The 25,292-nt window shown below is 57.5% G+C and overlaps 1 protein-coding gene across 2 annotated transcripts in view; it reads right to left on the bottom strand.

The window, feature by feature from the left end:
- Window positions 1–25,292, bottom strand: part of FBLN1 (fibulin 1) — a 68,036-nt gene that overhangs the window by 17,137 nt on the left and 25,607 nt on the right. The window contains exons 9-16 of one of the 2 annotated variants that reach the window (XM_045187099.3): window positions 22,399–22,542; window positions 21,504–21,632; window positions 20,693–20,818; window positions 18,098–18,217; window positions 17,127–17,258; window positions 15,272–15,395; window positions 3,513–3,655; window positions 665–796 (exon numbers count right to left, since the gene is read on the bottom strand). In XM_045187099.3, coding sequence (XP_045043034.2) covers window positions 665–796; window positions 3,513–3,655; window positions 15,272–15,395; window positions 17,127–17,258; window positions 18,098–18,217; window positions 20,693–20,818; window positions 21,504–21,632; window positions 22,399–22,542 — 1,050 coding nt within the window. Of the gene's footprint in view, window positions 1–664; window positions 797–3,512; window positions 3,656–8,064; window positions 8,513–15,271; window positions 15,396–17,126; window positions 17,259–18,097; window positions 18,218–20,692; window positions 20,819–21,503; window positions 21,633–22,398; window positions 22,543–25,292 lie in introns of those variants that run through there. The other variant, XM_024579643.4, reaches the window with a different exon arrangement.

Genomic DNA, 25,292 nt, shown 5'->3' with positions numbered 1-25,292 from the left:
TCACGCGGTGCCTTTCCCCTCCATCCTCCCCTGAGGCCTCACTCAGCTGCCACGGCCTGTAACTGCTGTCACCCTCCTCGGCCCTCCCCTGGTGTGTGCCCAGGGCCCTAACTCTCAGGGTGGGGAGGCTCCAGCGGGCCCCACGGGAAGAGGAGCTGGGTGAATGCCCACTCCACGATGCACACTTGGTTTTCTAAGGGACTGACCCACAGAAGGGAGCAACGGGACGTAGGCAAGGCCAGCCAGTTCTGGGGTGAGGCTCAGGTCCTTACTCCCCACATGGCCTCGCCTGCACCGCTCCATGAGGACAGAGGCACAGTGGCTCCCAAAGAGTAGGGGATGGTGCCCCAGCACAGGGGCTCACCCGGTGGTCTCGTCTGAGTTCACAGCTGTGAGACCCAGAGATCTAGTTAATCCACCCATGTATCGGGGTGCGGGGCTGTCGGGAGAGCTGGTGGCACAGCTGAGGTGGGCGCCCCCATGCGTGGGATCTACTGGGGGGACTGGGGGTTCCAGCTGAGCTCTGAAGCATGTGTGGGATCAGATTCAGGAAGGGGACTCAGGGGAGCTGAGCTAGTCCAGAGAGGGCTGCCCGCCCGAATGGCGCAGCGGGCCGGGAGGATGCGGGGCAGCAGGGCAGACCTGGACATCTGGGGCCACTCACCCACGGTCATGCCGTCCATGTAGCGCTTGACGATGTCGAAGGAGTCCCGCAGGTTCCCTTCCGTGATGTCGAAGATGATGTCAGCATGGTTGGCAGGATACGCTGGCGTGATGGCCCGGACAAAGATGATCTCTGCCACAGAGAAGGGCGGTGTGGGGAAGGGCACAGCGGGGGCCTCGCCAACCCTACACTGTGTCCTCGGGTTCTGAGCTCCCAACACCGGACAGGCGGCTCTACCTGTCCTGTCCCTTTTGTAACTAAGTCCGGAGCTAGCGTTTACTGTGCGCAAGAGGAGTACTTATAAACACCGCTCACGGGTAACTCGTGAACCCCACTCAGGAGTAACTCGTGAGCTCCACAATAAGTAGCACGTAAACACCATTCACAACTAACACGTGAACCCCACTCACGAGTAACACGTGAGCTCCACAATAAATAACAGGTAAACACCATTCACAACACGTGAACCCCACTCACGAGTAACTCGTGAGCTCCACAATAAGTAGCACGTAAACACCATTCACAACTAACACGTGAACTCCACTCACGAGTAACACGTGAGCTCCACAATAAGTAGCACGTAAACACTATTCACAACACGTGAACCCCACTCACGGGTAACTCGTGAACTCCACTCAGGAGTAACACGTGAGCTCCACAATAAGTAGCACGTAAACACCATTCACAACTAACACGTGAACCCCACTCACGAGTAACACGTGAGCTCCACTCACGAGTGCTGTGCTTTAGGTTCCTAAGGACTGGCATCTGAGCGCCAGAACCCACTCAGCACCCAGGGCTCTGCTGTCTGGGAAGGTCCAGGGCCGAAACCCCTAAGGTCCCGCTGGAACGCTGGATCCGGGAGGCAGATTTGAGCCCTGTCTCCTGCCCCCTGCAGGTGAACTCAAACAAGAGCGCTTTGCTCTCTCAGAGCCAGTGCCATTAGTGTTTGGCTTCTATGCCCGTCGGGCAGCGAGTCCTCACTTGGAAACAGGACCTCCTGCGTGGGGAAGTGGAAGGGTCCTGAGGGGTCAGAGGTCATAGCCTATCCCCCCTTCTTACCAATGGGGAAACTGAGGCCTGGAGAGATTTTTGGCTCTTTCCTGAGGTCACGAACTAATCGGCGACAGGGCCAGCACTAAGTAGCTAGTAATTAGCCACGAATGTTTGTGAAGCTGGAGGACAGGAAGGCAGGTGCACGAGTGGACAACAGGAGAGAGGTCAGCAACTTCGAGGGAGCAGGCTGGCCCCCTGCCCACAGTGACGTGGGTGGGCAGGGCAGTTGGGTGGCCTTGTCCGTCTCCCAGACCACCTGGCCTGGGAAGCAGGGCAGCTGCCCTGGGCTGGAGCACAAGTCCCCAGCTTGACCCTGGATCTGCGCCACCTTGAGGGCGTCCTCTCTCTGGGCCTCAGTTTCCTCATTTGTAAAGTGAAGGAGGCAGCTGGCCAGTGCCCACTACGGGTCCTTTCAGCACCAAAGGTCAAGGTCTGGATTTCTTGGGCCCAAGATGTGAACAGGTGGCTCTAGCCACAGCCAGCTCCCTGCAGAACCAACTTCGACCGGCACCGGGAGAGGCCACAGGACCGGTCACGCTCTGGGAAAGATTTGCCTAGGGTCGGGGGCCACCCGCCATTTCGCTCGAGACAAACACCACACCAGCGGTGACCTTCTCCGACCCAGGCTCATACTGCCCTGCAAAGGGTCTGTGCCTCCTCGGGATGAGGCAGTGGGTCGGAGGCCGGCCGCCTGCTCCTTCCATCACCCACGTCCTCGCGGGCCTCTCCTGCCCTCACCACCCCCATGACCAGGCTTTACGTCTGGCACACACCCCTGTGCCCCTGGCAGGACCTGCCACGTGGAAACACAGGGTGCAGTCGTGCTGCCCGAACTGTCTTCCCTGGGAGGCTCCGCGGGCCCTTGCTCATCCCTGGGTCCCAGAGATGGCCCTGAGCCTGAAATGTGGGAGGCTCAGCCTCCGTTTGGTGAATGACTGAAACACAGCCAGCTCCTCTGAGGGCCAAGGACGAAGACTGCAGAAAGGCATAGGGTGGCTGGGGACCACACCAGTGCCCGCATGGGGGCTGCACCCCACAAAGCAAGGTGCCCAGTGCAGGACCCCAGTGACAGCCGCTGCAGGCACGCCTCCCCGGTCCCAAGCGGTGAATGGTGCCGAGACACAGGTCTCCGGGACGGCCCAGGGCTCCCCGCAGTGGGGGTGCGGGCACCGGAATGCTGACCCCTGCGCTCCCAGGCCCCCTGCACCCAGGCTACCCCTCCAGCCCATCTATGCCTCGGCATCCAGGGTGACTGGGAGTTCCTGTCACGGTCGTGCTCATCCTTCAGCTCATGTCTCGTGAAGCCTTTGCTGCTCCAGCCAGAAAAATCGGGCTTCGTGCCTCGGACGCCCACGACTCCCCACTTACCTCCAGACCTTTCCAGACGTGTCCTGCTCTGCTTGGCACCCTCCTCTCTCCTTGCTCCCCACTTTCACTAGATTACCTCCTGTGGACCACTCAGGTCCCAAAGTAAAAGTCACTACCTCCTGGAGGCCCTCCCAGATTCCCCAGCACTTGACACAGAATCAACACTTAATCACTCTTTGCTGAATGACTGCTACCCATAAGAGACCCTGAACTGGGGGCAGGGAGTGGGCCGCATGGTGCTGCGCAGTCTGGGGACAGGAGGAGAGGTCAGCATGGGAGAGAGGGCTACATTTCAAACCCCAAACCCACATCTTTCCCAGGAGTGGCTGCCTCACAGGCAGCCTCCCTAGACAATGGCCTAGAGCCCCCACAGCCTCCCCTGGAGCCCCCGAGCCAATGCCAGGCTGTGGGGGTCACCACTTACCTTCCGGGCGGGTGAACTCGCGGAAGGTGGACAGCGAGACGACAGTGTGGGAGATGGTGTGCACTGGGTCCAGCATGCAGGTGACGTCGTTGGGGCGACAGGACTTGATGCAGCGGACGGTGTCTGTCTTGTCCTGGTGGGGCCTGAGGGGAACCAGAGCACAGGAGGAGGATGGGAAAGTCGGACCCGGCACTCCCACAGAGACGGGCCCCAGGAGGAGCGGCAGGCAGCCAGGCCCACGGATGGCTCCATCGGAGAACCAGCGGCCTCCACAGCCCAGCTGCTCCATGGGGGTGCCTCAGGGCCCCTCCCGCAAACTGGACCGGGACCCAAAGGCCAGAGACACGCCCCAGTGTCCATGTGCCTGGCCGTGGATAAGGGAGGCTTTGCTATCTGCAGACTGTACAAACTGAGCTCGTCTCTACACCAGCAGACGTGAGCATTCACTCACTCACTCGGCAAGTCTGCTCGAGTGCCTCCTGGGTGCCAGGCACTGGCACGCGGTGGGGGGGGGGGCGGCCTGCCTTCCTGGGGCCCTCCGTCGGCTGGGTCCCACAGGTCGTATACAAAGTGCCCAACTCCATGCTCAGCACAAAGCAGTCCAGTCTGCAGTGTCACGGGGCAGACAGGCAGGGGGAAGAAAAGGCATAGTTTGCTACAGGTCTATGTTCCGGGCCTCGTGCTAGACATACTTTTAAAATCTTATCATAAAACAAAGTACAAGTGCAAATTCTGCACAAAACAAAGCTATAGCTGAGTGAGTATTATAACGCAAATGCCTTTATAATTACCACTCAGGTCAAGAAAGAGCTTCACCAGCCACCTGAGGCCCCTGCCAGGGGCCCAGCCCGACCCTTCCAGCATCCCCCGCCCTCCCAGTGGCCCCTGCCCGGGCCTCCCGGCAATCGCCTGCCTGTGTTTCTTCATAGTTCCTATCACACAAGTGTGCATCTCAAGGCACAATCATTTAGGCTCGTCCGTTACAATTTCTTTGTTATGGGTTTCCTCTCCATCCTCATTTTCCACAATCTGGCTGCTAAGGAACGAGCATGCAGGCTGTAGGGCTCCCTGCGTCTGGCCTTGCTGAGTGCGCGCACTCACAGTGCGGCGTGGTGTGGTCCCCTGTCCTGGGCGCTGCCTGCCCACTGGCAGCTGACCCAGACCCTGTCAGAGGCAGGCCCAGCCCCTTTGGCCAGGTGATAGCTGGTGGCAAGTCTTCCATCAGGGGGCCCTGGTGTCTTTCTGTGCTGTCAGAGGCGAGACCCACTAATTCCTCAGGGACTGCAGAACACTGATAGGCTGACTCCATTGTTTCTGTTTCATTTATTGGTTGGAAAACTTCTGTAACAAGATGCTGCCCCTTCTACGCGATCTGGTTACCAGGGAGGATAGTTCACAGAGGGAAAGCAGGATCAACGCTGGATTCTTCCCTCCTATTTACGTTTTAACGATAACGAGCTAGCTGTCTATCATCACCCAGAAGCTACCAATGGATGATTTCAGCATCAGTAGGAACTCAGGGACTTGCACTGTGATGTGTTTCTATCCATTGCGTGCATTATCCTTTTCCGCTTGTTTCTGCTATTTGCTTCTGAAATTGCTTTTTGCCTTGATTTGAAATTATTTCCTGAGTTTCATCACTTTGTCTCTCAGTTTTTTCCTAATTCTGACTTACATTTTTCTTCCATTTTTGATCATTTTCTTAGTGCTTTTAGATCAGTTAGTTTTAATCTAGTCCGTGAGCAAACCTTTCCAGTATCTCTCATTACCAGAGGGATGTCGACCTGTTCTTTATTCTCTTTTTTCTTACAATAACTTTATAGGACATTTAACCTTCGTGGTTTTTGGTTGAATGTTTTTATGTGAAACTAGTCTTCCTACAATTTTAGGAAGAGGCATGGTTCATAGTACGATTTTTTGTTTGTTTGTTCTGCTTGTTTTGTTTTTTAACTTCACAGAGCTCCCTCATCTGTCATTTTTGGCAGCTTGCTTTCTGATATTCCTCTGGTACCTGGACTTCTATCTCCATCGTCCCTATTGTCTCTTTTCCACTCAATTTCCTACTTCATTCGCAGCAATTTTCACACAGTGTGAGACCGTGAGCTTCAGGGAACCCCTAGGGGTTCGGTTGCAAGAATTCCTGCAGGCTAGAAGGCCCTTTAACCCTTCCGTGAGCCCCTGTGCACACTGGCCCTGGGGGGTGCTGCAACATGACTCCCAGTGTCAACTGCTGTCCCCACATTGGTCTATTAGACTCTGTAGGGGACACCCGTGAACTATTTAGGGGTTTCCCACTCCTTTTTCCTGCATGCATGCCAGTTCTATGCAGGTGGGCATGAACTGTATTTTGGGGTTTGTGGGGTACCCTGTCATCTTGTTTAGTTGTAAATGTTTTCTAGGGATTTAAAAAATTCCTTATCTAGTTGTTCTGTGCATTTTGGTCGGGACCTAGAGAGCTTTGAACACTCGGTGCTGTGACTTCCCTCTTCCCAGAATCTCTGTGCTAGACACTTGGCCCACACTGGCCATCTAACTTCACAGCTCTTCCCTCTACACCACGCTGCCTCCTTCTTTAGCTAATAAAATGTCCCGTTCTGTCCGTGGAAATTGTAGAAGGGGCTGGTACCCAGGCTTTCCGAGACGAGGCTAGAGGACCACCAGACCAGCACTGACTAGCCCCAATAGTCCTGCCTTCTTCACAGCACTTGAGGCAGCATGAGTGGGGCTTCCAGGCACAGAGCCCCAGGGCCAGGCTGCCTGGGCTTGAATCCCAGCACCGCCCCCACACGCCAGCTGCTAGGCTTTGGGCAAGTGACTTAAGCTTCCACGTCTTCATCGTGAGATGGGGGTCTACCAGTACGTTCCCTGCAAGGCTGTTGTGAGGGTTAGTTAAGCACTGGGAACAATGCCCGGCGCACAGTGAGCAGAATGTGTTAGTGGTCACGGTTCTTATCATCATCGTGACAATCACGATTATGATCGTGTCCCCTTGGGAGCTCAGCTTGGTTCAGTGACTCAGCCACAAGTACACAGGTCTGGGAGTCAGAGGGGATGGCAGCTCTGCACATCGATGACCTTGGGTACATGCCAACCCTCTGAACATTCACTCCGCGTTTGAATCAAGATCCAAATGAACACTCAAGCGCCGTGCAGTGAGTGAAGAAACCAGCAGCGCCGACTGCCTACCATGCACCAGACATGCCCTCGGATGTGGTTTCAATGATCTCCAAAATAGTCCACGCGCAGGGCCCTAGCACGCGTGCGGCATCTTGCTAGGAGCTAGGGACACGGTACTTAATGAGACAGACTTGGGCGCCTTCGTGGAGCTTTCTGGATGGTGGGGAAGACAGAGAAGAAATGGCCACTGAGAACCGTGATAATCACCACGAAGGAAGTAACAGGGGAAAGACTGACAGAAGAAATGTAAGCCCATGGAAGGCGTCTCTGAGGAAAGAACACTTCAGCTGAAGTTTAACCCACACTCAGGCCAAGGGTGCAAAGCATGAACAAAGGGCCTGAGGTAGCAAAGAGCTTGTCTGTGTGGCCTGAGGGAAGTGAGCAAATGGGGACAATGTGAGCTAAGACTGGAGATGCACTCAGAACTAAGTTATGTGGGACCTTGAAAGACACATTGGGGACTTGTGACACTGTTTTGGCTGCGATCGTGGTGGAGAGGGAGAGAGCCAGGTGGGCCAGAGCCCACATGGAGGGGCTGTGACAGAGTGGGACAGTCAGAGCTGTGCAGCCCACAAACCGAGGTTAGAATACCAGCTGTGTGACCTTGGGCAAGCCCCTCACCCTCTCTGAGTCTCTAGGAGGCCGATATACCTGCCTCAAGGGATTGGAGGCAATGCAGGTGCAGGACCAGATGCCCGCCCAGTGGTTCCTGGGAGCAGCGCGTTCACTGCCTCCTCCCAGCTCAGGCGCATCCTCAGTGGACACACTGACCTCACTTTGGCAAGAGCTGCATCCAAGATGCCGCAACAGTGCTCAGCATTTTCCACTATGAAGTTGGGCTTCTTGTGGGATGAACGAGACAGCAAACTTGCATCACACACACACACACACACACACACACACACACACACCCCTCTGTGTTTCCTCCATGAATGCTCAGCTCCAGACAATACAACAAAGAACCCAAGCTGGAGCCTGAAGCCTGGTTCTGCCACAAACAGGCCAGGTGACCTTGGCCAAGCTCCTCCCATTCTCAGGGCCTCAGTTTCCACATTTGTAAAATGAGAGGAGATGGAGCTTACTGCTCTCCGAGGGCCCTTCTCCATCATCGCCTCATCCTCTGGGCTCAAAATGGAGAAGAGAGAACTCATCTGACACGGTGCCCAGAGCCCCGTTCTCCCCTCGCCTGGGCTCCCAGGAGATACATACGGTGACTTCCATCGACAGACACGCCCAGGTGTGCACCCCCTTATTGAAAACACCCCTTGGTCATCCCCTGGGGGCACCGGGCCGTGGCAAGTGCTCAGTTCACCCCGGATGATAAGCAACACAGAGACTTCCAACCGCACCAAATAAAACCAAGGCACCGAGGCATGCGGGGTGGGATCGCCTGCTAAACTTTATTCAAATCCCGGCAAGGAGGGTTAGGAAAGCGACAAGAGAGAGCCCCACGGCCCAAAGCAAGTGCTCAGAGATCTGCGGACACAAAAATGAAAAGCTTGGCCACAAAGGAGCTGACGGTGCCATGGCGATAGAGGTCCATCTTGACGGTCAGGAGCAGGTCCCTGGGCTCAGGGACGGGCTTGGTGAGGGCCACCACCCCACTGTGGTGGCTCACCTTCCGGGTGGTGAAAAAGCCCTCCTCATTGCCGCTGGTGATGGCCAGCTGCATGCTGTCCCCGGGGACGGAACTGGAGGGGCCCATGCGGAAAACCACCGCGGGCACTTGGATGTTGGTGGGGAAAGAGAGGTGGTAGTGGGTTATTCTCAGAGGCAGCTTGTGGCACTCCTGATTCTCATGGCAGGGCAAGCGCTCACAGCGGCTGCAAGAAAAGTGGACAGAGAGACAAGAAGAGGGTTAGGCCCCGTTCAGCAAGCAGAGAAACAACAGAGCGCGGGGAAGCGGGGGATAGCTATGCAGGGCTTCCCGCCGCCCCTCTGGCCAGTTCAGTCAATGGGAAGAGCACCCCTCACTCACCTGTGGGAGGTGCCGTGGGCCTCGGGGCTGCTGACTCGGGCACTAGACTCTTCCAACACCCCCAGGGGGCGCTGGGTGGCTGGGGCCAAGGGTTTGCCCAGACTGAGGTGTGTCCCCTTCTCACTGGCAGAGCCCCACCCTGGGCTGCACTCACCAGGCACACCCTGCCCTCCGAGCGGCACCAGGCTCCTGGCCCTTCAGTGGTCAGGGCTCCACAGGGCCCTCGGAGGCGGGGGGGGGGGGGGGGGGGGGCGGGGTGTTGAAGAGATGACCCCAGACGTGATCATCTTTGTCACTAGCAACCATGGCCGTTGCCATTTATCAAGTGTTCCCTGGCTATTCACCACCATACATTCCCTGGTGTGATCACTGCCACTGCACTGCGAGGGTGGTTGGGGCGCCGTTTTTCAAATGAGGAAACTGAGGCTGGAAGAGTCAGAGTCTTCCCAAGGTCACAGAGTGAGAAAGCCAGATTGGTGCTCAGGTGTGAGGTCTGTTCCCCGTTCCCCCTCGCTAGGCCTTCTGCTCCAGGCCCAGTTCCCTGTCTGTGTCCAAGGGCCAGCCAGGGCTTGCAATGGAGATGGAGATAGGTTCTGACTTCCTGTGACAGAACAGTGATAGCTCCTAACTTCCTGTGACAGGAGGAAGACAGGTTCTAACTTCCTGTTACAGGTTCTAACTTCCTGTTGTAGGTTCTGACTTCCTGTGACAGAACAGTGATAGTTTCTAAGTTCCTGTGACAGGATGAGGATAGGTTCTAACTTCCTGTGACAGAATGGTGATAGTTCCCAACTTCCTGTGACAGGAGGGAGACAGGTTCTAACTTCCTGTTACAGGTTCTAACTTCCTGTGACAGAAAAGTGGTAGTTTCTAAGTTCCTGTGACAGAATGGTGATAGTTCCCAACTTCCTGTGACAGGAGGGAGACAGGTTCTAACTTCCTGTTATAGGTTCTAACTTCCTGTTACAGGTTCTATCTTCCTGTGACAGAAAAGTGGTAGTTTCTAAGTTCCTGTGACAGGATGGTGATAGCTCCCAACTTCATGTGACAGGAGGGAGATGGGATCTAACTTCTGTGATAGGAGGAAGACAGATTCTGACTTCTGTTATAGGTTCTAACTTCCTGTGACAGAATGGGGGTAGTTCCCAACTTCCTGTGACAGGAGGGAGACAGGTTCTAACTTCCTGTTGTAGGTTCTATCTTCCTGTGACAGAGCAGTGATAGTTTCTAAGTTCCTGTGACAGGATGAGGACAGGAGCTATCTTCTGCCACCTGGACTTCGGGCCCTTCACACAACGAAGACAGCAGCCTTAGGAAGCAGAGTCGAGGTGCAGAGCCCCAGGACCTGGCAGAGCATACCCCAGGAAGCTCTGCCATCTTCACTGTGTTTGGATTCTGCAGTCAGGAGCATCTACTGTCCTAGGCTTCCATCATGTCTCCGTATCAGCTTTTTAAGTTTCCGTGCCTCAGGTTGGCATTTATTGTGAGTGTGGACTCTTTTTACATCCTATTTCCAGGCTCTTCATCAGGACTGACAGCAACCCTCCCATTCTGAGTGTTTTAGAAGGACAGCCCATGGCTCCGTGGCACTACAGGTATGTGAGGATCAGGAACAGTGAGGGGGTGGGGGGCCACACATGGGAGGGAACCCAGAGGCAGAGGGGAGAAGTTGGGGAAAAGGTAGGCCTGGGTGCTGCTGAGGGGCAGCCCAACCCCAGAGGCACCTAAGTCCAGGCCAGCTGGGAGTGATGTGGGAGGCCCTGGGGGGCACTGCCGGGCATCGTGCTAGTCCACTGGGCTTTCTCCTTCCACTAGCTCACTTCACTGCCCCGCTTCAGTCTCCTTATTCTACTGACGGGAAGACTGAAGCCCAGCGAGTCCATGACTCCACAGTCTGTAGTCAGTGGCAGAGGCAGAGTGGGCCTGTCTCTCTGCAAAGCCCTTACACACACACACACACACGCACGCGTGCGCACACATGCACCCCCTTCCGAAAGCCAGCAGGTGGATCTGGCCAGCAGGTGGCGCTAGAGTCTCCTTTATGTGAGTTGAGCCTTCCCACTAGTGTGCAGCCCGTCCCCTGTCCAAGGACAGGCTTTTGACTGGGAAACATTAACCCAGCATGTGTGGAAGGTGGGGAATGTGAAGTGTGCGTGATGCTCTGGTGTAGCTCCCGCAGCCACCACACACCAGAGAGCCAGGCCCTCTTTCCTCCTCAATGGTCTCCACACTCCCAGCTCCAGAGCCAGTAACCAGAGCACCCGAGCCCTCCTCGCACTAGGTGTTTCTGGGCCTGGCTCCCTCTAGACCACCAGCTCCCCAAGGGCGTGGCTGCGGCTCTTTGGCTTTATCTCCAGTGCCCAGCACGGGCTTGGCTCCTACCATGTGTCTAGTAAATGCACACCCATCGACACGGTCCTGATCGGCTCCGAGGCCAATTGTCCTGCCCTGCTGTGCCCCAAACTTACTGAAGCATCCCAGAAAACCTAACCACGATTTCCGGCAAACCTCCTGTCAGACTGGGAACGGCACGAAAGTCTTTGGCGGCCGGTGTATCTCCTTGAGGAGGGCCTGTCATCACCACGCCTACCAGAGCGCGCAGGAGAGCCAGGCCCCTGGGACCCTGTGCCTTGGTTTCCATCTCATTACGCACATGAGAAAGACGTGCCCCGATTTTTCACTTCACCAGACGGAATCACAAGGCCCCCGGTTCCCTGAAAATGCGATTTGGAAAGCCACCACGTACCAGAGAAAAAAGGTCCTTGAGGCCCTGTCCCTCCTCCTGGGACACATGGCCACTCGGGCCACTCCCAGGCTGTCTGGTGTTCGCAGCTGTCCCTGACTTTCACACGCTTGTCCTTTTGGAGAGAAGTCCCAGGAATGGCCAGGGCAGGGCTTCACCCCGTGTCCACAGCAAGTACACCCTCAGGCCAAGGGCTGTGCAAACCGAGGCTGCCCAGCCCCGGCCTGGCTTCCAAGACCACAAGTCTCAGGGGGCCGCCCCACTGAGGAGATAAAGAGAATGTTTTCAGTCCCCTCCCAGGCCCTGGGGCATTTTGAACATCCCTCCTGTGGGCAGGAGGGAACTGTGTGGTTACCCTAACAGCCTGCTTGGTCCCCAGAGCCCAGCCCTGTGGTCTGTGGCCTGTTGGTCATGCTCCAGTTACTGCTGCTGGGTCACCAGGGACACCGCGCAGGAGACTGCAGGGGCCGGGGGGAGGCTGAGGCACAGAGGGAGCAAGAGAATCTTCAGTCTTGCCCGTCAAGGTTCCCTGAGGGAGCCGCTCTCGTGGAATGTTGACCACGGACGTGCTGGCCACCTGGTCCTTTCTCATACAGCTTGTTTAGATTTCACAAACTGCTGTCTCAAGGTCGTATAATAAAGTCTTTAAGAGGGTTTTTCAGCCCTGGCTGATGTGGTTCAGTGGATTTGGTGGAAGCCTGGGACCGAAGGGTCGCCAGTCTGATTCCAGGTCAGGGCACATGCCTGGGTTGCGGGCCAGGTCTCTGGTTGGGGGGTGCACGAGAGGCAACTGATTGGTGTTCCTCTCCCTCTATTTTTCTCTCCCTTCCTCTCTCTCCAAAAATAAATAAATAAAATCTAAAAAATATATATTAAAAGGGTCTTTTAAAAAATGTTAAAAAGAGGCTTTTTGAGGAGGAAGAAAATGAGCTGTAAACTAGAAAATTCCACGGACGTGACTTGTTGGTGACTTATCACTGTGCTCACACTGAGATATTGGCGCTCCTATGGTCCCAGAGGAATTCCCCCGCTCGGGTGGAGCAGCCAGGATAAGGCCCCCATTGTCCCTCTATTTGGGATTCCAGGCCTGGGCCATGATTTGTCAAGAGGGATCAAAGAAGGAGAAAACTGTCACCAGACAGGTTCCCATGAGCAGCAGTGAGGGCAGCCCCGTGGGCACTCAGCCTGTGTCCCCAGGGAGGGCCAAGGGACTCAGCAGTCACACAGTCAGCTCCCAGAGCAAGGGCACAGAGAGGCCCGAAGGAACCCCCGCCTTCTGACTGGCTGTGTCCTGAGGAAGATGGCCAGGGGGCTTCTCCCCTCTTCACCACCACTGTTTCCCGAGCACCAGCGCCAGCCCTGGACTGAGCGCCTGGAGCTCGTTCCTGAGCATCCTCAGGCCTCACCAAGCAGGTATGACAGGGCTCCTGGGGGGCCCAGGGGCTGACCCAAGGCCACAGCGCTGAGGAGCAGGAGAGCCACAGCACTGGCAGCGAACTATGCCTTGGGGTGCCCACGCAGGCCCCACGGGAGGTGAACCCAGAGCGAGCTCTATGGAGCGGGCTCTGTCCCCACTCCCTGTACAACTGAGGACACGGAGGCTCTGAGATGATCATGGGACCTGCTTCTTGTCAAGGTCAAGGGACCTGGAATGAACTGAGCTGGAAGGCAAACCCACGCGACCCTGACTCCTAAGCCAGGATCTTTCCAGAATACCTCAGCAGTCCCATGAGATGACAGGAGCCTCACTGGGCCCCCTTCAGGTGTGGACCCTCTCTCAACTCCCGGCTCCGCCCAGCCTCTGCTTTGGCCACTGGGTGGCGCTAGTGAGCAGGAGTGGGCGTTAATGCAGCTGCCACCTTTGGGATGGATGGGCCAGCTGGAGCCTCGGGCGGCCACTCTGGCCTTTACTGGGGGTGGGGGCCCACTTCCTGCCCTCGCTTATGAAGAATGGCCAGCCCCTTCTTTATCAGCCCAGGGAACAAGCTGATGAAGCCATGAAATGGGGACAGACCAGGCCTTGGAGTACCAAGCCCTCACCGAGCACTGTGCTTTTCCCTGCTAAACACCCCATTTCGTTGCTGGGACTCCTTCCGTGTCAGCTTCATGCACGTCTGCACCCCGCTGTGGTCTCCCCTTCCACGCCCTCCCTCTCTGCCTGACTCAGTGCCTCCTTCCCACTTCGTACAAGCATTGTCTGCTCCAGGCACCCTCTGCCAACCCCCAGCCACGTGGGGGCCCTCCTCGGTCTCAGCACCCCTGAGCTCTGTGGCCGTTGCTTGGCTTGCAGTGCTCTTAGTGGGCAGTGGCTGGGGGCCTTCGAAGGCCTACTATCTGCCCCGGTGCCTGCACACAGTAAGCCTGCAGCCAACATTCCCCAAACAAACCACTGAGTTCCTCCAGCCCTGAGGGTGGTAAAGGCTTACACAGCGCACAGCACCAGGAGGGAAGAGGAGGTGCTCCCCCACAACCCCAGATTTCAGCACAACCTCAGCGCACAACGGTGACCCGCCCAGGCCCCAGCGTAGGAGGTGTAAAGACCCTACACGGGGCAGCCTCCCCCGTTTTGCTTTTGTGGCTGTGTGTGAGATAGAGGCCGGCAGCAAACAGCAGAGGTGGACAGAGCTATGAGCAAGGGAACTTACAACGACAAATGGCAGCACAGCCAAAATTAAGGACACGGCTCTTTCTTAACCACTTGAAGGAGCACCATGCCTGCCCGTGGGGCCACCGAGCAACCCGCAGCCTCTTTGGAATGCTGTGCACTGGCAAACCCAGTTCTGGGGTGGCTTCTCCCTAACCTGGGCCCAGGAACACAGCGAGGGGATGGTTTCCAAGCAGACAAAATGCACACTGAGGGCAGAGGGGAGGTGGCGAGACTCCAGGGGGAGCAAACCCCCTGAGGCTGGGAAGAACGCAGAGGGCTGCCAGGAGACAGGGCTGAGTGAGCGTCGGCTGAGACCTGCTCTGGGTTTCAACAAGCTGGAGGCTGGGCCAGAGCCAGGAGCCAGGGCCCTGGGGCTGGGCAAGGGGGGGCTGGGGCCTGGTGTACCATCCATGAAGGCACTGACCCTCTGGTGGGAGGGGCAGGCTCAAGGGCAAGAGGCCAAGTCACACAGTCAGCCTGGCTGTGTGCTAGCTTCGAGCCATTTCCAGGGATGGGGCAGGGGTCAGGCAGCCATATTCCTGAGACTGTCTCCTGCCGTGGAGCTCGTCCTGAAATGACTGCCCATGGTACTCACTGAGACCCTCTCAGTGAAATCAGGGCTGGGGTGGTCTGCAGTGGCCTGAGGAAGGGGCACCCCTGATGCCCCAGCAGACCTCCAGGGGCCTGGAAAGGAGCGAGCTTACAGAGCTGTACAGACACAAAGCTTCAAACTGGGGGCACAGAATCTTCCATGCGATTCCCACAGTCACCAGGCTAGACAGTCTGGCTTTCAGATGGCTCCCCCTAGTGAGGGTGCCCCAACAAGTCACGTCGACCTGCTTGGAGTCGTTGCTCCCTTCATCCGACTCAGAGCATCCTGACACTTGTGTCTCACAGACGAGGACACTGAGGCCCAGAGAGCCACCCCCTGCCCACGTTTCACATGGGAAATGAGAGGTCCAGGCTCAGCCTGGCTGCACGCAAAGCCCACTCGGAGAACGGCTCGCCAGCTTCCAGCTCACTGGAGGTTATGACCTTGGTTTCTGGGACCAGTCTCACTGGCATTTAGCGACCTGAGAGCCAGGGGTCCTCAAATCCTCCAGTTTCCCAAGACCTCTGCAGGAGGGCACAGCTCATTAACCCCCTGCCCAGGCTGGGAGCCGGATCCCCAAGAAGGCCAACACAGACAGACAACGGCGGGTGGAGGGACTTACGTGTCTGCGGAGCGGCGGTAATTCTCCGGACACTCGAAGGCCAGGCAGCGGAAGCTGCCCTGGATGTTGAAGCAGGTCTCATTGATGGAGCAGTTGTGTGTGCCGGTCACACACTCATCAATGTCTGCAAGAGACCCCAGAGCAAGAAGGTGAAGGCCGAGGTCGCCTGAGCAGGCCCCACCCACAGACAGGGGGTGCTCGGGCCTCCAGCAAGCCAGGGTCGGGGTGGGGATCGGGCCATCCTCGCCCTCCGCTGGCCGCTCTCTGGAGCAGTGTGCGCCAGCTCCTTCATTTACAGGCCATTTATATTTATAGAGCGTTTACTTATTACTCACAATCCCTGGAATGAGTGTAACAATGACTACAGCTAACACTCTGATGGCCCTGGAAATGCTTCACAGAGTGTTTTTAATTCTCTTAAGAATTACCGAAGCAAGTACTGTTATCCTCACTTGAGGGAGCAGCTGGCCTAAGGTCAGACACTGTGTAAGTGGAGGAGCCAAGCTTTGAACCTAGGCAGGCTGGCGCCGGGGCCCATGCTCTAACCAGCCAGCACCTCTCCACACTCCAAGGCTCATTGCCCTCACCTCACATGACTCATAGCATCACAGGAAGGAGAGAGCAGGAGCTCTGAGCCCCAAGTTACAGATGAGGGCACCAAGGCCTAGTGGGGTTCTACGCTGTGCCCAGGGTCTGGAGTCGGTGATGTCTGGGCTGGACCCTGGACAGGAAGGGCCATCCCCCTTCCCAGAACTCTCTGGAGCAGCCAGGTGATGGGGCCCAGCGGACATCACCAAGCCAGCAGGCATCTCCAAAGGGGCTGAATGCCTGGCCTTGGTGGCAAAATCGCACTCCTAATCTTCAAGGCTGAGGCTCAGGAATGTGTTTTGCTGTGTCTGGCAGGATGCGGGCTGCGGTGGGGGAGCCTGGCCAGGAGCAGGGAAGTCACCCGCTGTGTTGGAAATGCGAAAACAGAGGCTCTCCCACCCAGAGCTCTGGGCCAGCTGAACGGGACCCTCCCAGGAAATGCCACAGCTGCTGCCTTAGATCAAAGTCACCTTCATCAAGACCAGAGATGACATCTGTGAACCTGGGTCTTCCAGAGTCTCTGGGTTGCCAGCCCCATTGGGGGGCTCAAGAGGAAGGGGCTGGACAGACCCAGCCTCTATGATTCAGCTTCTGGGACCGTTCCCAAAAGTGAGGCCATGTTTTCAGTCCAAGTCATTCACTCACAAATATCTACTCAGACCCTAGAGCATGTTAGATATGGGAGCCAAGTGGCCCCCCTCAATGAGCCCATGCCAGAGCGGACCCCCAGCCCCAGTGGGACCCTCACAGCCCTAGAGATCCTGGAGTTGTCACATACTCAGACCACATCCTCCATTCACCTGGGCGGGGATCAGCACCTCGGCCTCTGCCATCTGATCACTGTTTGCCCTTAACCCCTGGCAATGTCTGGCCCACAGCAAGGGTTTGTCGAATGACTGAATGAAAACGGAGCAGACAGCACGATGCCGTTTAATGGGGTCCTTGGGCATGGACTTCCTATTTTGTCCCTGGAAGGCATCTTCCTAAAGGCTGTCAGCCCCCATTCCAGCCCCTTTGGGGCTGCCCAGGGCAGGGCATGAGGGCTCAGCACCATCTGAGGACAGGTGTGCTGGGGGTAGGGGGGCCCCAGGACATACCTCGGAGGGAGAGGGAGAGGCCTCCCCTCCCCTTCCCAAGTGCACCCCGCCTGTGGTGTGGCCCCAGGTCAGGGAAGCGCATCCCCCCACTAGGGGCTGCCTGACCTCAGCCCCTGACACTGCAGAGCCCTGAGCGTGGCCACGTGACCCAGGGAGCCCAGCACACTCACCTTGGCAGTTGCGGCCGTTGGGGGCCAGCCTGTATCCCGAAGAGGGACAGCTGCACTGGAAGCTTCCAGGGATGTTGATGCAGCGATAGGAGCAGATGTGGCCCCCAGTGGGCAGGGCGCACTCGTCGATGTCTGCAAGGTCAAAGCCCAGCCTCAGTGTCCCGTGCAGCCCCGGGCTAGGCCACATTTCCCCAGTGGTTGGGCTGGGGCCTAGGAGGGCCGCTACACGGGGCCAGTTGGACACAGGAGCCCCCAAAGTGCTGGGGCTGCGGCAGCCTCAGAGATTATCACATCCAAAGGGGAAACTGGGACCCAGAGAGGGAAGGGCCTAGCCCTGGGCCACACAGCAAGTTCATGGGGTGAAGTGTGCACGTGTGTGGGGAAGGAGACAGAATGGGGAGCTAAGCAGAGGGGACAGGCCAAGGGCTCAGCGCGACACCCAGGACAGGTGCCCTGCAGGCCGCCCGTGCATCCTAATGCTAATTACTGAAAAGGTGCCGATAAAAGCCCCCCATGGGCGTGGCGATGACCCTCACGGGTGCTCTTTAAGTGCCTCGCAGTGCCTGACACTGTAGGAAGCTTGTCCGACTCATCCCTGGGTTGCGTCCTCTGACAGCTTCTCCCAATCCTCAGGAGAGTTTGGAGTGAGCCCCTCATGCTACAGAGGGGGAGGGCCCAGGCCAGTGAGGGGCTCTCAAAAGTCAGGGATGTGGGTGGTCCCTGAGCCCACTCCTCACCCCTGGGTCACACCGCACGGCCAAGTCCTGCCTGGGGTCGGAGCACACACAGCCGTCACCGCCGTGACGTGTAGATTAACGAAAAACGTGGCGAGTGGCTTTGCTCCTTTCCAAACCTCACTCTCTGTGGTAGGTGAAGGGTACTCAGGTGCGTTTCAGTTGGAGGAAAAAACAAACCACTGCCAGCCTGAAAGGGTGTTCTGCAGGAAGGGCTGAAGGGAACGGCACCCTCACCTTCGCAGGTGGCCCCGTCCACGTCACTGAGCTGGTAGCCGCGGCGGCAGTAGCACTGGTAGGAGCCGTAGACGTTGGCGCACTCCTGGCTGCAGGGGCTGCTGTTGCACTCATTCACATCTGGAAGAGAGAGTCCCCGGGGGTCACAGCTCAGAGCCCTGTCCCACGTCCCCGAGGGGGCTGTGAGCACGGTACCTCCCTGGGGTTAACACACACGGAGAGACGGCGGTCCCGGAGTGTTGGGCTGGGGCTCGCCTGGAGTTGCCCGAGAGAAGGAGGCGCCTCCGCCAGCTCCCCACGGCTGACGGACCTGGATTCTCCACCCCTGCCACTGTCTGCTGCAAGCTGCACTGGATCCCGCCAGGACGACAGCAAGGGCCTCTGTCTAGACTCGGCTCCTTCCAACCGGACCGCCGCCTGGGCACTGGATTCTTTCTAGTTCCTGAAGGGAAATCCCACCACATCCTCCCTGCTTCACCTTTGCACGGAGGGAGGGCCTGTCGCCATGCCAACACCTAGTACCCTGATGCTCGGGACTCACCGGGCCACTCAGCAACCCTTGTCTCTTGTTTGTCTCTTCCCTTTGCTTAGAGCAGGGAGCAGCCTCCAACTGGTCCCCCACTTGTCTTTGTAAATAAAGTTTTATTGGCACACAGCCATACTCATCCATTTATCGCCGTCTAAGGCTGCTTTTACCCTACAATGGCGGAGGTGTGAGTTCCAACAGACTGCAGCTGGCAAAGCCTAAAATATTTACTAGGTGGCTTTTAGGGAAAAAAAGTTTGCCAGCCGCTGCCCAGAAGTCTCTTCACATTTTCTGCTAATTCTTAGCAGGGATGGAGGGGTGAGCAGCTGATAACATCCATTAGCCTCTCCCCTCTGTAGCCCTCACACACCGGGCCTGGCTGGACCCGCTCACCCGCTCACCTCTCACCTCTGCCCAGTGTGGTCCTTGTCACAGCCTAAGACACTCCCTGAAGGCCTGAACCATCTTCCCACACAGCTTTGGGCAGGGGGTGGGGTGCTTTGTAAATGCTTAGTGGAGTAATGTGGCAAGGCTGGCCGGGCCCCGGTTTTGTGTCCACAGTATTGCCTGCTAACACAGATAGGAACGCCTATTTTCAGTCATTTAGGGTGACCAGGGTCAGCACAAGCAGTGAACGAGAATGACGATGACACCAGCCGTCATGTGTTGCCAGCACTCCGCCTACACTGGGTGTGACAACTTTTCACCGACTTCCTCTTGTCTCACCCTCGTGACCCCTACAAGGTGCATCCAAACAGCCCCACTGTTGAGATGAGAACACAGAGGCCTGGAAATGCCGAGTTACTTCTTCAAGGCCATAAATACGGCAGAGCCGGATCTGTGAATCCGCTTCCTTGCCAACATACGTGTGTTTGGTGTGGTTTGTGGGGACAAATCGCAGAATCTGGGGGGAAGCCCCAGCCCCAGGAGCACGTTGCACAGTCCATCCTCCCGTTTGGGATTTAGGGACAGATGAGCACATCCCAGCAGCTCGGACCGTTGTGATTGGTCCTCTTCCTCTGAGCCCAGCTCCAATGGCCACCCCCCTGGGCACTGCAGGCCACAGACTGGGGCTTGACGGGCAACATGGGAGGTCACCAGGAGCTGTCCAAGAACTCGATCTCTGCTGACGCCAGAGCCTGATCCCCATAGAAGATGTGACATGTGCTGAGCACCCAATATGCGCCAAACCCCATGTCAAACACACCGATGACTTCCTCTGGGTCCACCCCATCGGCGAAAGTCAGCGTCATCGGAGAACCCAAGACTCTCCGCACTCATGCATGCGCCTGTCCGGGCCCCACCCTGCACACTCAGAGACCCGAGCAGCTAGGGTGGCTTCTGCTGGCCTGAGACAGGGTCCCTAGGATGATGACCCCAGGCCTCCTTAAAACGGCTGTCCGGTGCATTCCACACCGCCAACGAATTTACCGCATGATGCAGCCAGCCTGCCCCAGGCCCTCACTTCCCCTTCTCTTAGAAGCACTGCATTTATAAATCTCGCCAATGGGAGTCCTTTCTCCGTCCCTTTCAGCAGTACTTCTACGACCCAGGATTGTCTTTCTCTCAAGGGCGGAACGTGCACCTGAAGCCTGCCCCTCCCCTCTCTGGGAGGGGCAGCCAGCTAGCAGAGAAGCCCCCCAATTGCATGGCCCTCCCTTCGAGCTGTCCCTGAGCACGCCCCAGCATGTAAAAAGCACCGCCCCCCTTTTGTTTCGGTAGAGCTGAGGCCAGTGGACAGTGAGGACTCTCCCATACTGAGTGTAGCCTAAATCAGATCTGCCCAGCCTTGGTGTCTCTTTGCCGTGTCAACCCTGGGTCCCCTGTGAGGTGACCAAGGTCACGTGAACGAGTGGCAGGCTCTGAGCCTCCGGACCCCACACTCCCGGAGTGTCTCAGCCACCTGGTAACCCCACATACGCGGGCCAGTGTGGTCAGCCCCTCCAGGGCGCAGGAGAACTGGGGCGGTCACTTCTGACAGGTGACCCTGTACAGGCACTCCCTGCTACCGCATCACTTAACACGAGCTCGGGAGACCAGTGCGGGTCAGTCCCAAAGGGGTCCCTCACCTTCGCAGGACCGGCCGTCGGCCGCCAGCCGGAAGCCCACGGAGCAGCTGCAGTGGAAGGAGCCCGGCGTGTTCTCGCACTTGTGGCCGCACAGGCGCCCGGGGTAGCGCCGGCACTCGTTAATGTCTGAAACAGAGCGGGGGCGGCTCAGTGGCCATGACCTCCCCTGGCAGCACCACACGCCACCTCCCCCGACCCCCACGTCCTTCAGCCTCATTTCTCAGAGGACAGAGGCAAAGAGATTTGTCCCCAAAACAGGGCAAGTCAGCAGGAAGCCAGGGCCCCGCTGGGCACATCTTGGGGCACATCTTGGTGTGTGCCCACCCCGGAGTTTTCTGCTCTAGAGCCCTGAGGGAGAGTCCACCCTGGTTTGGGGATGGCAGGCACCAGCCAGCAGGTGGGGTCGGTCCCAGCTCCTGGTGTCCGGGCTGCAAAGCTGTCTCTGGTTCTCACCGCCCTGGGCTACACACACAGCTCGGGGCCCTGTGGCCCTGCAGGCTGGTGGAGAATCTCTGGGTAATCACAAATCTCTTGGGCACTTGTAGAGGGGGCTGGAGCCTCTTAAACACGCAGCAGTGTGAAGTGACGCAGAGCGCCTGCTGTACAGGCGGGAGAAGGGCCCGCGCCCAGGAGGGCAGCACAGAGCGGGCATTGGACCGGGTCTCCAGATCTCGGGTCCTTGCTCTGGGGCCGCCTGCACCCAGGTGTTCTGAGGTGAGGGGCAGACCATGTTCACTCCAGGAGACTACGGGCTGGATCTCTTTGGGCCACCTGGCCAGGCCCCCCAAAGCCTATGGGGACCCCCACATACCCACACACGTCCTGCTGATGCCGTCGAAATAGTAACCAGACTTGCATTCGCAGCGGAAACTCCCGGGGGTGTTCACACAGTGGTGGCCCGAGCCGCAGGGCTCGGAGGGTGGTGAGCACTCGTCCACATCTGGCGGAAGAGAGGACACATGGAAAAGCCTTCAGTGTGCAGGGTTCCCGAGGCAGTCGGAAAGGAAGCCGCAAACTGAAACGCACGTGACAAAGTAGCATCATTTACGCTTCGACACGACTTCACGGACCACCCACTGCATGTGGGGCCCGTGCTGGGGAGATAGCAGGCCCCTTCCCGCAGGGGACTCTGCTCCGGCTGGCCAGCAATGACCTTGGTTAAGGCAGGAAGTGCCCAGTGACTGGGGGGACGCTGAGAGAGTGCTCTGGGGGTGACAGGGAAGAAGAGCCCTGTGGGCTGGCAGGAACCTGGGCCCTGGATGCCAGGGCAGGAAGGAGCAGGTGGGCTCAGGGAAATCACGTACGAGCAGAGGCCAGGCTTGTCTGGGGAGCAGCAAGACCTGTGTCATCTGGGTTATACGGGTTGTGAGGCTGGGCCCACTCAGGATGACTGAGTTGTAAGCAGGGACATCTGTCCTCTGCCTGTCACCCATGGGGACTGTGTGCATGGAGGGGCAAGACTGCTTTCGGCTCAGGGTGACCAGACAGAGAAAGGGACAAGGCCGGAGGCAGAGGGTGGGCTGGCATTCTGCTGCCATTGTCCAGGCACCAGACCAGAAAGGCCTGCACGTGGAGACCAGAGCGGGGCGGACGGAGGGGCGGGTGGAAAGGGCCTGTCTTTGGGGATCTGGCCTCCCCTCTGCAGAAGGAAGGGCTGTGCCGGGAGCAAAGTCCATTTCCGACCGGTCTCCTTGTTTAATACCCACCCACACAGTGGGTGCCCTCCTCGTTGAGATGGTAGCCACGGCCGCAGTTGGGCACGTTCTTCTGGCACGTGTAGGAGCCCTCCGTGTTGATGCACGTGTGTCCGATGGGACACGCGGCACTCAGGCTCAAACACTCATTGATATCTACGGGGGAGAGACACAGAACCACGTGGTCAGACACGGAGCGTGGCCGAACACATGCCAGCCAGCGCGCCACAGAAGCCCCGCGCCCCACTCTTTGCAAACCCCAAACAGAGGCCCCGGGGAGCCTCACCCGGCCCAGACTGCACGCCTGCAGCTCCCGTGCCTGGCAAGCCACGTCCCTGCCTGCCTGGGAAACACGCCCCTTTTATTTGTTTGTTTATATTCCTCACCTGAAGATGTGTTTATTGATTTGAGAGAGAAACATCGATGTGAGAGAGAAACATCAACTGGTTGCCTCCCATACACACCCGACCGGGGACTGAACCCATGATCTAGGTAAGTGTCCTGACCAGGAATCGAACCCACAGCCTTCTGGTGTATGGGACGACACTCCAACTAACCAAGACACCCAGCCAGGGTAACAAGTCTCTTTTAACGCCCAGCTTAGGGCCACTTCCTCCTTGACACTTCCTGTCTGGCCTTGGAGCCTTTATCAACTTGGGCCCGGGAGGAAGGGGTCTCCCTCCCTAACTGGACACGCCTCCCACACAGGGACCATGGGGCACCCCACTGTGATGACCCCTACCCAGCAAGCGTGGCCCAGTAAGTAAACGAGGGGTGCTAGGTTATACGTCTGTCCACTCCTCACACTCAAATCGGTGCCAGACCGCACATACTGGACTTCCTACGGAGGTGTCTTCTAAAAGGACATACGTTTTTAAGAGTCACCTGTTCAGACAGACACTTACAAACCACCTGTGAGGACAAAGAAAAGAGAGGGACACTCCAGGACCCCTGAGCTGAAGGCCAAAAGAGGGATCGTCTGTCCTTCGCCCCCAGCACGCCCGGCCCCCTCAGACAGAGGAGCCCAGCTCCCTCCGCCCACTCCAGCCAACCCCCAGAGCAGCGGGCCCGTCACAGAAGCCTGTCTCTCCCACCCTGGGCCAGCCTGCAGGCAGGCAGCCCAGCATTTGATCCATGAAAGGAAACCCCCTGCTCAAGCCTGGAGCGGGGTCTCCTGCCCCGACCCTGCTTTTGCAAATCAAGTTTACTGGAGCCCAGCACATTCTTTTGTGCGTCCTGTGAGGCGGCTTTCTCAGACCAGAGACCCTCAGGCGGGCGAAGCTCACAATATCTAGCCCCTCGGTTTACAGGAAAGGCTCCTGGCTTCTGCCTGCCGTCAAGGATAAATGCGGGCTTGGCAACGATCTCCCTCCCTCCCCTCTGAGCTTTGCGCTGCCCTGTAAGCTCTGCAGTTCCCAAGGTCTGCGCTGTGTGTTCCAGGGCGGGGAGGCCCCTGCCTGTGAGCACACGCCTGAGTTGTGGGTTCACTTCCCAGTCGGGGCGCATGCAACAGGCAGTAACCAATCAACGTCTCTCTCACTCATGGATGTTTCTCTCCCTCCCTTCCTTCTGTCTAAAAACAAACTCTTTTTAAGATAAAATACAATGATGTCCCAATACATTGTTAAGTGGGTGGGGGGTGGGGGGAGCAAGCGGCAGAACAGTTTGCTCCATTTTCATGAAATCAAAAAGTCTCCAGGAAGCAGGAGCTGGGAGAAGGCAGAGACACTGCTGAGCAAAGCAGCTTTTTCTTTCCGTACTTAGGTTTTGTTTGCTTTTTGGTAAATAAAAATGTATACAACATTTGAAATAAAAATTTTTAAAGGAACCCTGAACTTGGTGGCAAGGATGACGTGCCCAGGAAGAGAGACCCCTGCCCCAGGGCTGAGATGAGACTGCCCCCGAGAGCTGACGTTTAGCTCTGAGGCCCCCACAGAATAACCGGGTACTGATGGGCTGGGCCTCAGCCTGCATCCTGGGCCCTGGGCTCCTGCGAGGTTTTGCCCTACTCCCAGGGCCCTCCTCCACGTGGGGGCGGTCACTGAGGGGACTGTCCCTTCCCATCGCTCTGTGTGTGCCCCTGGACAGGGCTGTGCCCCGCCCCGCAGAGGGAAAACCAGGGCAAAGCTGAGACTTACAAATGCCCCTGCTTTTTAGAAATTGGTCTGGTTTTGCTGTGAGTCAGGGTTTCCGTCCCCAGCAGATGCCAGCCTCCTCCGGAGACCCCGGCCAGCCTGCAGCAAGTCCAGGCGGAACCCCCTCCCTGCTAAGCCCTGGGAGAGCTGGGGCCTCCTGCTTACTCCTGCCACCCCCTCAGTGACGGCCCCTCAGTGATGCCGCCTCAGTGACGCCATGGGGCTGGCACGGGGCCAACCACAGCCCCCTGAGGCCCCCACAGCTCAGCCGCCTCCCCGAGAGCACGAAAGGGGAGCTTTAAGAAGGAAGGCTGGGGTGGGTTCAGGCGCAGCCCCTGACTAAGGGTGGCTGTTTTATTCGTCTGTAAACGCCCCGTGCAGTTAAAGGGCTTTTACCACTTTCACCACTCAGTGCAGCGAGCAGCGGCAGCAGTGGCATGAAGTACATCAACACCGTTGTGCGACTGCCACCCACACCTGCACAGGGCTTCTCCCCTGAAACTCTGTGCCCTCGAACCCTGACACCCCATCCTGCCCCCAGCCCCCATTAACCGGCATCCTACACCGTGTCGATGCGTTGGGCTACTAACACAGATGACTGTTTAAAACAAGTTTTATATACCCAACACTTCACCAACACCTTGTGTGGGCCTTGCCTGAAGCCAGATGTTACGACGCTTCCCATTCTATGGGGAAGGAAACTGAGGTTCGGAGGAAGTAAATCACCTTAAGTCCCTTAGTTCGAAACCAGGTGTCTGACTCCAAAACTCA

The sequence above is a fragment of the Desmodus rotundus genome, chromosome 3 (genome assembly GCF_022682495.2).
Source record: "Desmodus rotundus isolate HL8 chromosome 3, HLdesRot8A.1, whole genome shotgun sequence".
NCBI classification, from domain to species: domain Eukaryota; kingdom Metazoa; phylum Chordata; class Mammalia; order Chiroptera; family Phyllostomidae; genus Desmodus; species Desmodus rotundus.
Note: the sequence above shows the minus strand (reverse complement) of the source record. Positions and strands in the feature narration are given on the sequence as shown.